General features: G+C 44.6%; 2 protein-coding genes across 3 annotated transcripts in view; both read right to left on the bottom strand.

Moving 5' to 3' along the window:
- Positions 1 to 2126: 2126 nt before the first annotated feature.
- The window catches only part of PCYOX1L (prenylcysteine oxidase 1 like), a 130020-nt gene continuing 118152 nt past the window's right edge, over positions 2127 to 13994 (bottom strand). For both annotated transcript variants that reach the window (XM_085618169.1, XM_085618168.1), the window contains exon 6: positions 2127 to 3573. In XM_085618169.1, coding sequence (XP_085474295.1) covers positions 2915 to 3573 — 659 coding nt within the window. In that variant the 3' untranslated portion in view covers positions 2127 to 2914. The remainder of the gene's footprint in view (positions 3574 to 13994) is intronic.
- The window catches only part of TIRAP (TIR domain containing adaptor protein), an 85931-nt gene continuing 74063 nt past the window's right edge, over positions 2127 to 13994 (bottom strand). Inside the window, exon 6 of the mRNA XM_085618170.1 lies at positions 2127 to 3573. The gene's annotated coding sequence lies outside the window, so the exon portion shown is untranslated. The remainder of the gene's footprint in view (positions 3574 to 13994) is intronic.

Below are 13994 nucleotides of genomic sequence, written 5' to 3'. Positions count from 1 at the left end.
AACAAGAAGTGTGCACACGGGGCCTGTGCCCCGGCCAGCCAACCCGACCGGCATCTGTTTACAATTAATGCTCGCGCGATAATTGGAAACAGATAGCGCTATGTGGCAGGCTGCGCGTAACCGCAAGCCATAGGCCGTGGGCGGCTACAATTCCAGGCAAAGGTGGGACAAGCCCCGCCTTTGCCCAATTGCATGCTGTCTTTCTTAGAAAGATGCACGCAAAGGCCAATAGGCTGTCAGCAACAAAAAAACACACGCACAAGCGTGTGGTCACTCGGATGTCCTTACCAAAGCCTCGCTGAGCGACGCATGCGCGCTGGCTCAGGCGAGACCTAAAAAGCAGAAATCTTTTTCTTCTCCCTCTCTGTATTCGATTTCTACTACTTTATTGTTTATACATTTTTTGCTTTGTTTAGGATTCACCATATTAAATTCGACATATTGGTTTGCTCTCATTGTGTCAAGAGCTCCGACCACCCTCAAGCCTAGTACATAAAATTCCACACCACAAATATAGAAATAAAACTGAACCACTTTCCTATTCCTCCTTTCCACCTTGTCATTAAAGGGCTCATCGGTCTTACATCTTCAAAGTCTTTTCACATCACTAAAGTGGAGCTCTCCTTGGATTATTTTAATATGATAGTGTCCCGGATAGAAGAAAGAGGCACTTTATATAATATATGCCGCACCTTACTAATGCTTTCAATCAGAAACAAAACACGATTGCAGAAAAATAAATTATGCATTGAAAAAAAACCAGCAAGAACACTTTTGTAGATGGGTGCAAAGTTTATTCATAGGATTTTTAACTTCCGCTCACTAACCACCAAGGAGATTGTGCCGCCCCCGTGGACAAATCTCTGCTTGCGCTGCATTTCTACATCATGTGATAATGCATCCACTTTGTTTGAATTATGTTACATTTTTCTTACAAATCTTTGGTCTACAATGAATAACGCGGATTCATGCTCACTGGGCAGTCACTTGTACATGACATATATACGTTACAGGAAAAACAAACATTGGCATAGCCAATAGGTCTCACCTTTGGGACCATGTAAGTAAAAAAAAAAAAAGGAAGTGTAAGACTTCACGTTTACATTTACTGCATCCTAAATACGAAGTAAATGTAAACGTGAAGTTTTATACTTCAAGGTTTACATTTACTTCGTAGAGAGGAGCAAGGAGAGGATAACAGCCAATGAGCAGACATAATTATGCGGCAGGACTCCCTCTCTTCAGGACTGCCACTTCGATAAAGTTAATACCTGTACGTGTTAGTACTGTTTGGTCACAAAGTGAAGCTGCGACGCGAGGCCTGCAAATACTTGACTGGTAGTATACTTAGTTTAAACAAGAAGTGTGCACACGGGGCCTGTGCCCCGGCCAGCCAACCCGACCGGCATCTGTTTACAATTAATGCTCGCGCGATAATTGGAAACAGATAGCGTTATGTGGCAGGCTGCGCGTAACCGCAAGCCATAGGCCGTGGGCGGCTACAATTCCAGGCAAAGGTGGGACAAGCCCCGCCTTTGCCCAATTGCGTGCTGTCTTTCTTAGAAAGATGCACGCAAAGGCCAATAGGCTGTCAGCAACAAAAAAACACACGCACAAGCGTGTGGTCACTCGAATGTCCTTACCAAAGCCTCGCTGAGCGACGCATGCACGCTGGCTCAGGCGAGACCTAAAAAGCAGAAATCTTTTTCTTCTCCCTCTCTGTATTCGATTTCTACTACTTTATTGTTTATACATTTTTTGCTTTGTTTAGAATTCAGCATATTAAATTCGACATATTGGTTTGCTCTCATTGTGTCAAGAGCTCCGACCACCCTCAAGCCTAGTACATAAAATTCCACACCACAAATATAGAAATAAAACTGAACCACTTTCCTATTCCTCCTTTCCACCTTGTCATTAAAGGGCTCATCGGTCTTACATCTTCAAAATCTTTTCACATCACTAAAGTGGAGCTCTCCTTGGATTATTTTAATATGATAGTGTCCCGGATAGAAGAAAGAGGCACTTTATATAATATATGCCGCACCTTACTAATGCTTTCAATCAGAAACAAAACACGATTGCAGAAAAATAAATTATGCATTGAAAAAAACCAGCAAGAACACTTTTGTAGATGGGTGCAAAGTTTATTCTTATGATTTTTAACTTCCGCTCACATCCACACCAAATCTGTAATTTCTCACAATGGGGCGTTTGTGCTTCAGAATTGATTTCATCTATAATTTTTTGTTTAGAGCCATATAAAAGGGAATCATTTAAAACATCTGTGACGTGGTCACTGGTAGCCAAGTCATATCCATTTGTCGAGCTACGCTACTCCCGCCATCTTGCTCAACCAGATGTTCTGTAGAGCAATTCAGGGCAGGAAAACTCAGAAAGAGAATGTCCAGCCTATCAGTGGGGTGTCTTGTTGTCTTGTTGAGCTGGTAGGAAGTACAGTTGTACCCACGGATTAACAGCCAATTGAGAAGACAGTACATGCCTCATCTGAATAAGTCTTCAGGAAATCCCACCAAAGCAACAGGGCGGCAAATAACTGAATGGTGATGATTAATCTCTATCTCCTCCTCGGAGCAAAAACAAAACATTTTCCTGGTGCGATTGTTGGTGTGATCATCTTCAGCTTGCAGATGAAAATCAGGGTGAAGTTTCTCTTATTAACAAAAAGGCAATAGATGCTTTACAAAATACTTTTCAGCCAGCACCCAATCCCAAATACCACAAATGCCAATGTGTATCCTTGCCTACATCCAAGGCTGAATAAGGCATCCAAAGGATAATAAATAAATACAGTTCTGATAACCTCTTATCATCTCAGCTTGCTTCCTAGCAGTAGCTGCAGGCCTTGCTCCTCCACCCGCACCCGCTCCCATTTCCCCCCCAAACCCCAAGGTTACAGCTCCGTCTTCACTTTCTGCATCAGGTCCTTCTGGTCTATCTTGTCCTGGTGCTGGAACCACCGGTTGTAGGCAAGCAGAGCCACATTCTTGGCAGCCACCGCACTCATTTCCACGGAGCTCGCCGCCCATTCTATGCCGCTGAGGTAGAAAAGGTTGTCATGGAGAACAATGGGAGGAAGAGCCTTGGCTGAGCCGTACTCTGGGTACGCTGGCCAACTGGTGACTTGCACAGAGTAATATGAGCGGAATAGCGTCTTGAGTTGCTCTTTCTCTAGCGGCCCTTGCGACAGCACCTTCCAGACAGCCGCCTCCTGTGGTTGCTTCCGGCGGAAACTGGCGGATACGTTGACGGGGCAAATGTTATCCAGGCTGTTGAAGAAGAGGCTGGGGTTATCTGTGGCGAGGATGCTGGCGAATGGGAAGAGCGTTGGGTCAGGGAAACCGAAATAGGAGGAATTGAGGTAGCCATGGATGACGGAGGACACAGCGTGGTGGTAGGAGCCCAGGACCTCGCCAATGGGAGGCTCAAAGTTTCGGAAGGTGATATTCCTCGGCTCTTTGTGGAGTGGAGTGGCGATGATAACCATGTCATAGAAATCTGAGGCCTGCTCGTCATCAGCTTGATGCTTGACTTGGTACAGGACTTTCCCCTCTGCAAGAAGACAATAAAAGACAAGGCAACAAAGTGAGAGAGCACCCTTCACTGATGACCTTGCAATAACAGTGTCAATAACAGGGACCCTCCACCGCTAACCTGTTACAGCGCTAACCTGTTACAGCGCTACCCTGTCACAGCGTTCAGTGCTGAAGGCCACATTTGTAGTTTACATCCAGTTCTGAAGACCTGCTGTCCTTTATTTTACTTTATTTCACGTGATTATATAGCATAACTCAAAGATAGGCGCCAGTGGGCTTTACAGAAGGACAAGTAGAGACTGGGTCTTAAAATAGAAATGTGAACGAAGAAATACAATCAACTCAGTGTATGACAAGATTTAAATATTGAGCTACATAGAGGAGCTGAAGGTTCGAATGCGAGAGGTGAGAAGGCAAAATGGTTAGAGATAAAATAACTTTGAAGGAATCCGGGGTTTAGGAAGGTGAATTCGTAGAAAATCAAGTAGAGACCAAAGGAGGCATAAGGCAGGACAAAACAGAGCGAGAGAAGGTAGGGAATAAGAAAAGATGAGAGAAAGAGCAGAAGAGGGATAAGTGAGTAGCTTGGAGAGTAAGCAAACAAAGAAAATGGGATATTATAAATCAAGATTCAAGGACAGTCTAAACAAATAGGCTTTTAATTTCCGACTGAATTTCAGCAGGTCATTTTGCCTTCAGGTATCTTCAGGTAGAGTGTTATGATTAGCTCTATGGGAGCTGGTGATGTAATGTAGAACCTTTCCTGTGTCATGGAATGGTGTGATGCATGGTATGATGCACCACTCATTCCATGGTTGGAAGGAAAGATAGAGGCGGTTGGTGCTGTCTTATGGATCCTGCTGTGTCACTGATTAAACCTTCACATCAACTTAAAAGCGGATCTCGACTATCATTTCACTGGCGACGAGAAGACTATGCCTGATTGGGGACAGGCAGCACGGCGAAGCACCAATTCCCCTGACTGAATTTAACGTCTCTTCGAGTTCTCTTGCGGCCCGAGTGATCGGCAGAGACTCGTGATCGACAGGAGCTCGAAGAAGCAACCTACAGGAGGAAGGTTCCTCTCTCCGTGAGTTCGTTGCTATTTTGGGACAATTTTGAACTATAATAAGTCATTTTTATAAAAAGGAAAAAGTACCGTTATCTCCACGCGCTGGTCTTCGCGCTGGTCTTCGCGTGCTGGTTCTGTCGGCTGGAACGCAACGCACGTCTCGGCACGTTCAAGACGCTCGTCACCTAGCAACGCCTCAACGCTCCTGATTGGCCCTCCTGCAACATCGGTTGTTACCCGGCAACGCGATAAACAGTGTCACGAACGAAGCGTTTCTGTCAACAAAACTTTAAGCGTGAGCACACGCTTTTGCTCGAAAACAATACCAATGTATTCCGGTATATTTTTATATAGAGTTGACATTTGAACAAGGATTTTGGTGGAATTCTGATGGAATTTTGGTGAAGAGGATTGAGGGATTTAAAATCTTTTACTAGTTTTACTAGTCCTATTTTTTTTAAATAAAAATGGCATTAGCCTCATCCTCTAGTATGTCACAACCACCTCCCTTTTTGTCCGAAGAGGGTGATCCCATTCTGCCCTGGAAGAGGTGGAAAAACCTTTTTGACTCCTACATTGTAGCCATTGGTGGGGAGAAGTTTTCGGCTGTCAGGAAACAGGCTATACTACTTCATAACTTGGGCGTAGAAGGAAGAAACACTTATGACAGCATGGATCTCATTCCAGTGGGCGAAGGTGATGCTGCTCCTAGCGATTTGTTTGAGATGTCCCTAGTTATGTTGGAAAAGTATTTTGGTCCACGTATCAACGTGGTTCTGGAGAGACACAAATTTTTTACTAGGATCCAGGGTCCAGTTGAACGTGTGGGCAGCTATGTGGCAGCTCTGAAAACTCTCGCACGAACGTGTGAGTTTGGTGATCTTGCGGATTCGCTAGTAAGAGATCAGTTGGTAAGATGCACCAACAGTGTTCGAGTTCAGGAAAAGCTCTTATCTAAAAATCCCTCTTTGACTGAAGCTGTAGCCATTGTTGAGGGAATGGAGAACACTTCAAAATGGGTTAAGGAAATTAGGAAAAACAAGGAAGAGAAAAGTCAGAAACCTAATGAGGTACATGCCATAGAGGAAGAAGATGAAGACAATTTGGAGACTTGCAACAGTTTAGCGAAGATTTCTGCGTCTTCTGGTGGAAAGACTGCTGAGAAGGATGTACGCGTGCGCGTTCCCTTGAAGAGCGCTCAAAGTAAAGTGGAACGTGACAATCATAGTGGTTCTTCTTCCGATAAGCCCACTTCTTCAGTCTCTAAACCTAAATGTATGAGATGTGGAAGCTTCTCACATTTCTCTAATTATCCGCATTGTTATGCTAGGGAGGCAATGTGTAACAAATGTGGTGTCAAGGGGCATTATGCGAGAGTCTGCAAAGCTTCTGACAAAGCTCGCAACCCTCAGAAGAATGTGGAGATTGTGCGTACCGTTCTGTTGAGTGTTAGGGCTGATGATGGAAAAATAGATGCAGATATTATAACCATGCCAGAGTGTAAAATAATGGTTGATGGGTTTGACTTTTCTGTGTTGGCTGACTCGGGATCGCCTTTTACCATGATTGGTAACAAACAGTGGGATGAGTGTGTAGGTCTTGACAACGTAGCATTGTTGAGGCCAGATATCAATCCTGTCAGCTATGGGGGATCCAAGATCAATGTCCTAGGTTATGTTCAAGCATCTATTCAATTTAAAGATAGGTGTACTATGGGGAAAGTTTATGTAGCTGAAAGGGGTGACAATTTGCTTGGGTGGAGGCATCAGCGTGATCTTGGTATCATGCTTAACCCTTGTGCTAAGGATCCTAATAATCAGGTTATGCTGGTAGATTCTTGGGACTCAAGTTCTGATTGTTTTGAGAAATTTCCTGAAGTATTTTCAGATAGCCTAGGCTGTCTGAAGGGGTTTGAGCATCGCATTGTCCTCAAGGAGAAAGCTATTCCTTGTGTGCACAAGGTGAGGAGGGTGCCAAACATGATGATCGAACCACTGAAGGCTGAGCTACAGAGATTACTCAAATTAGGAGTTATTGAGGAAATTGAAGCCTCAGAGTGGCTTGCTCCCATTGTTCTTGCCCCTAAGGATGGTGGAGCGAGTGTCCGCATGTGCGTGGACTTGAGAGGACTGAACGAATGGATTTGGGTGGATCGGCAACCTTTGCCCAATATTGCTGAGTCCCTAAGTGTTCTTTCTGAGGCCAAAGTATTTAGTGTGTTGGATTTATCCTCGGCCTACCATCAAGTTGTACTGCACAAGGACTCAAGACATCTCACATCTTTTGTAACACCCATGGGGGCGTACCGGTTTTTGCGTATGCCCTTTGGGTTGGCATCAGCAGCGGCATGCTTCCAGAGGGTTATGAAGATGGTTTTGGGGGAAGTTATTAATGTGATGTTCTTTCAAGATGATATTTTGGTATATGGGAAGGATGAGAGGGAGCATTGTACAACCCTTTACACGGTATTGGAGAAACTGAGGGATGCTGGACTCACGGTTAAAAAACAAAAGTGTAAGATAGGTGTGAGTTCAGTAACATACTTGGGTCATGTAATCTCTGGGAAGGGGATACAACCAAAGTTGGAATTGGCTGAAAGTGTGGTGAAAGCGCCCATTCCTCAAGATAAGGATCAAGTGAGGTCGTTTTTGGGACTCGCAGAGTTTTATTCCAAGTTTATACATGGGTTTGCTAGTGTTGCTGAGCCGATCAGGGTCTTGCTTAAGAAGGGGACACAATTTGCTTGGTCTGACGATTGTCAGAAAGCTTTTGATTGTATAAAGATGGGGATAGGAAAAATGCCTACCCTAGGTCATTTTGATGTTAATCGGAAGACCTTGCTTACAACTGATGCCAGTCTTAAAGGGTTGGGGGCTGTGTTGTCTCAGGTTGTGGATGGGGAGGATAGGGCAATTGCTTTTGCCTCTAGAGCCCTTAAGGATGCTGAAGCTAATTACTCGTGTATTGAGAGGGAAGCTTTGAGTGTGTTTTGGGCGGTACAGCACTTCAGGTTTTACCTTTGGGGAATTCCTTTTGTGGTTCGGACAGATCATCGTCCTCTGGTACAAGTTTTTTCATGCAGGCATAATGAGAACATCACACCCAGGCTTAAACGTTGGAGTGAAGGCCTACAGGAGTTCAATTTTGTTGTTCGGTATATACCTGGTATGAATAACAAATCTGCGGATTGTCTCTCTCGTTTGCCTGTTGGGGAGTCCATGGATTGCAGTGAAGTGGAATGTGTGTCATGGGTTGCTGAGCCTGCGTTCTCATCTGAGGAGTGGGCGGAGGGAGTTAATAGTGACAAAGAATTTGCTTGCCTGAAGAGATGGGTGAGTCATGGATGGCCTGATTATAAAGTCCTGGATCAGGAAATGAGACCTTACTGGACTGTAAGGGAAGAGTTGTCGTTTTGTTGTGATAATCTCATGAGAGGTGGGAGGATGATTCCTCCTTGTGTATTCAGGGACAAAATAATTAACCTTGCCCATGAGGGACATTTGGGCAGGAGTCTGACGAAAGCCCGCGTGAGAGAAAAATACTGGTGGCCTGGCATGGATCGGATGATTGAACTAGTGGTTAAAGATTGTGTGTCCTGTGCCTCTAATGACAAGTCTCATATTCCCAGCAATGTCCCTCTGTCTCCTGTGGTGGTTGCTGAAAAGGCATGGTCAAAGCTGGGTCTGGACATTGTGGGGCCATTTGAGCTTTTACCTTCTTTTGAGAGATTTGTTTTGGTTCTTGTGGACTATACATCTAAATGGGTGGTTACCAAGTGTGTGTCGGTGGCTAATACTAAAACGGTGATAGATTTCCTGAAAGATGTCTTTGTGTCTGAGGGGGTTCCTAGGTTTTTAATTACTGACAATGGGGTGCAGTTTGTTTCCCATGAAATGCACAACTTCCTTAAAGACTTTGACATTGTCCATCAAAAGACAGCTTTATATTCACCTCAAGCTAATGGGTTGGCTGAGAGAATGAATAGAGTAGTCAAAGGATGTGCTCAACGGGCTCTTGAATCTAAGTTGCCTTTTAGTACTGTTTTGAGGGATACTTGGTGGGCTCACCGTACTACGCCTAATGCTGTTACTTTAAAGTCTCCTTTTGAGGTTTTGAGGGGGAGGAAAGCTTCTTCCAAATTAAATCCCAGTTGGTTACCTTCTAGTTTGGAAGAAGAGTTGTCTGTTGAGACTAGGAAAGCTAGGATTTCTGAATATCAAAACAAATACAAGTCTAATTATGATTCCAGGATGAATGTCAGGTACAAGAAATGGTGTGTGGGAGACCAGGTCTTGGTGAAGAATCCCAGGCATACCTTCAAAGGTAAAACACGTTATTTGGGTCCCTTTATCATTGTAGCCACCAAGAAAAATGTGGTAAAGGTTAACACGGGTTGCTGGTGGAGTATGTCTAGGTTGGTCAGGCACACTGGTGTTTCCCAGAGTGCAGAGTGTTCTGATTTTTCAGAAATGGGTGATAAACATTCAGGAGGTGAAGAGGTTGGAGGGGAATCTGAACGGCATCCATCCAGGTCTAGGAGGGTACCTGTTAGGATGAAGGACTATGTACTGTACTAATGTCAATTTGGTTGAGTCTTCTCTTAATGTATGTTAAGATGATGGACCATGTACTGTACTAATGTTGCCTTGTTTGAATATGTTTTTATATGGTATTTTCGTTTTTGGATTTTGTTTTTAAGTTTTATTTTATTCTTTCATTTGGGTGGGAAGGGGATGTGTTATGATTAGCTCTATGGGAGCTGGTGATGTAATGTAGAACCTTTCCTGTGTCATGGAATGGTGTGATGCATGGTATGATGCACCACTCATTCCATGGTTGGAAGGAAAGATAGAGGCGGTTGGTGCTGTCTTATGGATCCTGCTGTGTCACTGATTAAACCTTCACATCAACTTAAAAGCGGATCTCGACTATCATTTCATAGAGCTCTTGGAAGGGGTGGGGGGGGGGGGGCTTCACCTGGAAAGGACTGGTTGGCAGGTTAGTGTGTTGACTTCTTTGTTTCAAGTCTGAAAACCTCTGATCCGGATACTTTTACCCTCTATGCAGATCTGTAAGGTGGAATTCAGACTTCTGAAGGACTGTGCACGATTCTAAAGGCCACATTTGGTGTCATGTGAACCAAAACGCCATGGAATTGTATCCTGCTCTTGGAACTTGGAAACTTAACAAAGTCAGATTGTAGAGGTATTCAAATGAGAGCCACTCGTATAGATCTCCCATCACCAGAATCACGAGGGGTGGATGAGAACTACTAGACACTTTACACTTGAGACTGCTTTACAAAAGAAACACTGGCAAGCTTCACTCCCTCTTCATGGACTCTCTCCAAATAGGCACTAAGTGTAAGAAACGTGGACATCATCGTTTCCCTTGCACATTGAGCAGCTCACGGCCTTGCGTAGTGTAGTAACGCCAGATGCTGTAGTGAATTCACATGAGTGAAGACTGTAGATGAATACTTTGCAGCTGTCTTTGCTGAGCTGGCTGCTCACTGAAGTGTCCTGCAGCAGGACAGCAACACAACACAGCACATGGTTTAAGCGCCAAGTAAACCGTGAAGTTGGAAAGCTTGCACTCCTGCTACCAGGCTGTCCCTACTGTGTGTGTGTGTGTGTGAATGAAGCTTGTACTGTAGCAGCAAATAGTTTAACTGTTCTGTGGTAGTGACACATGAAAAATCTATCCAGTAAATAAAAGCCAGGCCTTCTGGCTTTGACAGTGCTGATTTCTTTCCAGATCTCTCCCAGATAGGCTGACCAACTGGCATGGGTGCAAATTCAGGATGGTGAGTGTAAAAATTCAGGACAAAGGGTCAAAATTCAGGACAAAAATTCCAGACAGGAGGTCAAAATTCAGGACAAAAGGTAGGTTTTACAGACACATCAGAAGAGGTCACGCAATAGTATAGAAGTAAGTAAATAGACAACCACTTAAGTACGAGTGAAAAAGTTGTTTATATTAGGTTGAGATAATTGTGCACTTCATGGTTTTTCAGTATGCGCTCAGCTTTGAGCAAATGTGCAAGTCTTCTGGTGGTAACAAAACCGCCCCCACCTTTCCTGCCTCCCAGGGAAACGCAGGATGCCTGGACAGGCCAGTCCGGCCTTGCTACCACCCTCCAATGGTGACCCTCCTCTTCACACAGACCCTCTCTCATGTGTATTTAATTTATTTTATAGTGCTACTCATCCCAAGTAAGTAGGACAGGGTGTCGGAGTGCGTTACATTTCACACATTATATAGAGACAATGACTCATATAAATGTGAAAGTCAATCTATAGGAAATGTACTTAAGATGATGGGGGTTGCAAGGTGTAATCATTCTTTCAGCCATCATTCAGTCTTTCACCATTCATTCTGTCCTTCCATCTGTGTGACCATCCATATCAGCATTCAACCATTTGCAAACCTATCCATCATCTATCCTTCCATCCATCCATCATTCTACTCATCTATCCCACCATCCACCCTTTTACTCATCCATCCCCCATTCATCCTTTCACCTTATCCATATGTACACTCATCCATCCATTCACTCATCCATCCAGCCATCCACCCTTTAAAACCATCCAGCCATCCTTTTGCTTACTCATTCATCCACCCAGTCCCTCGTCCTTCCACCCATTCACCCTTTCACTCATCCATCCCTCCATTCATCCTTTCACCTTATCCAGCTGTACTCATCCATCCACACTTCCACTCATTCATCCATTCACTCATCCATCCAGCCATCTACCCTTTCACCCATCCAGCCTTCCTTTCACTTATTCATCTACCCAGTCACTCATCCTTCCACCCATTCATCCTTTCAGTCATCCATCCATCCTCCCTTTCTCTCTCCATCCCCCTTTCATTTAGCCATCCATCCTTCCATCAGCATGGGGCCCTGAAAAATCGCAGGCCTGGAGCATGCTGCCTCTTCTGAGCTACATTGTGATGGCCTTTCACATTAGTAACATGGAAAGGGCTTTAATCTGCCACCAGGGAGATCCCACACACAGCTTCTCTTTCTTATCCATTGACAGGGAAACGGCTCTTCAGAAGCTTGTTCCTTCCCTACATCTATCCTTTGCTCCTATATGCTATCGGTAGGGGCTCCTGTGACAGGCAGGGGTCTTTGCATAACCAGGTTCATCTATGGGAAGGCACGAGTCGGGGAGTGTGGGGTGTAAAAGCGTGGAGGCTGCATAGCAAGCCCTCTTGGTCTACTCTGTTTGTCCCCCTCCCTTGTCTGCACATAGTGGCAATTTTCCATACGCCAAACCCCTTAAATTAGGGAACGTCAAAGGTGCAGTCAGAAAAGACTAAAATATCAAATATGACGGACAAACATATGGCATCTTTAATCTCTACCCTGCTGGGATTATCAGGGCTGCTCCCAGTCGGACCTCACGCCATTGTCTGGTCTTTTTTTTTTATCAGTCATTTTATTGGCATAAATTAAGTACCAAAAAAGAAATAGCAGCAAATGTAATGGCATGCAAGAAGACAAGTGCTGTTTGCGATACATATACCAATACCAAATGTTACAAAAAGCTAAGAAAGCAAGAGAAAAGGTGGAAAGAAGTGAAAAAATTAACTCATAGATGGAGAGAATAAAACAAAAGACAGGAAAAAGCAGGAAGGGAAATACGAAACTAAACTACAAAGCAGGATAGAGAGGTCGGGGAATGAATCATTCAGACGAAGCCCTAGTATACCTCCCCCAAACACCCCTCCCTCCAGCAACACCACCATACACAGGGGCTACAGCAAAACTAGCTCACTAAAATCATAGAGATGGAGGGGCCGGGGTGGCGATCTTCCACATCAAAATAATTCTATAATTTTCAAACTCGACTTTACATCGGCGGTCGCTCAAGCACCTTTTCTGGGCCACTCTTCAGGCTTTCTGGAGAAAATACAGTCAGGGAAATTGTAGAAACTAGTAGCTTTGAGTAAAATATGTTTTGAAGAAGTGTAGGGTCGGGGATTAAGGCATTCATTTATAAAATAAAGGTATGCGATGATGTTTACTTCTATAGAGTCATAAACGTTGACGAAATACTGACCGCCGGAGCCCCCAACCGAATCTCCGAGAACAAAATATATACATGAAACCCTTGCGCCATCTACTGTTAAAGATCTATAATTGCAGCGGCAAGTAAACTGTAACTAACCTACATGCACGTTCATCTGCGGCGTGCGTAATTTCTGTTCTCTGCGTTTCTATAGAGATAAACCCTTACCGGGTCATAGGCGCTGGCAGTAGGGGTGCAGGGATGATTTAGCGCTCGGACCTTGGAATCCGGGGTAACATGCTACTGCAACACAGTGCTTCAACGTATCGTTAGAGCCGGGGTAGTGCTACACTACTGCAATTAAAACACAAGCACACTGCGACAACTGTTCCACCCTCCACCACAATGGCGGCTGAAACCAGAACTGTGGGCAACTGGACAGTTTAAAGGCTATAGACTGCTTAAGCATTTGTCCACCCTGCCAATTCAAAATGTAGTTATCTCTATATGGAAATATCTTTCTTGCGTTGGTCAGTCGGTGGAACCAGAGCTTTAAGTGGAATGAAAACGTGGATGGGGTAGCAATAGTGCCAAACCCCTAATTCAAGCACGTAAACAAGTAAATGGGACCACAGGTTTGTGGTTGAGGAATAAAAGGCAGCCATAATAGGAGTGCAGGGGGCCAAGCCCTCTAAGCCCTGGTGCCAACGCAGCTACTGCACCACTGATATTTACGTCCCTGAATGAAGGGGATTCGCTAAAAGGGCATGCTCTAATACGCGTAACTGAGAACCATATCTGCAAGGTGAGGTACCTTTGGTATTCAAACTAGGATAGAATTCTAAAAACATCTGTGTATGCCAGTTAATGAGGTAGTACAAGGTAACAGTCCTGTTATCGTGCATAGGTGATGTCACCAGCATGGTATGCCATGCTTCTTGCCCCTGTTCTGTGCTCCAGTTTGGATTCCAGAGTAGCGAGCTTGTACTTCATGAATATTGTAAGCTTCAACCTATGGAGGATTGCCGAGTGCTGTGCTCCTTAATTAAACAAGAGTCCTGATCGATGCCCTGATGGTCCTCGTCCTTCTGCTGGTGGTCTGGTTGGCCTTCTTCCTCCTCCCATTCCTGGTCCTCTACCTTTTCCTGGTCTTGGTCCGTCAAGTGGGTAGGTACTCATACACCTTCTAGGAATCGTGGGCCCACTCCTTCTGACCTTCTTCCTCACCTCGTCCTCCACTTCATCCTCCACTTTGTCCTTCTTCCAAGGTCATAGTCTTCTTGGTGAACCTTGCCTTGTCCATTCCAGTGTTTCTATTTCTCCTAGTGGTCCACCTCCCCGTTC

Source organism: Triturus cristatus, chromosome 7 (assembly GCF_964204655.1).
Source record: "Triturus cristatus chromosome 7, aTriCri1.1, whole genome shotgun sequence".
Taxonomy (NCBI): domain Eukaryota; kingdom Metazoa; phylum Chordata; class Amphibia; order Caudata; family Salamandridae; genus Triturus; species Triturus cristatus.
Note: the sequence above shows the minus strand (reverse complement) of the source record. Positions and strands in the feature narration are given on the sequence as shown.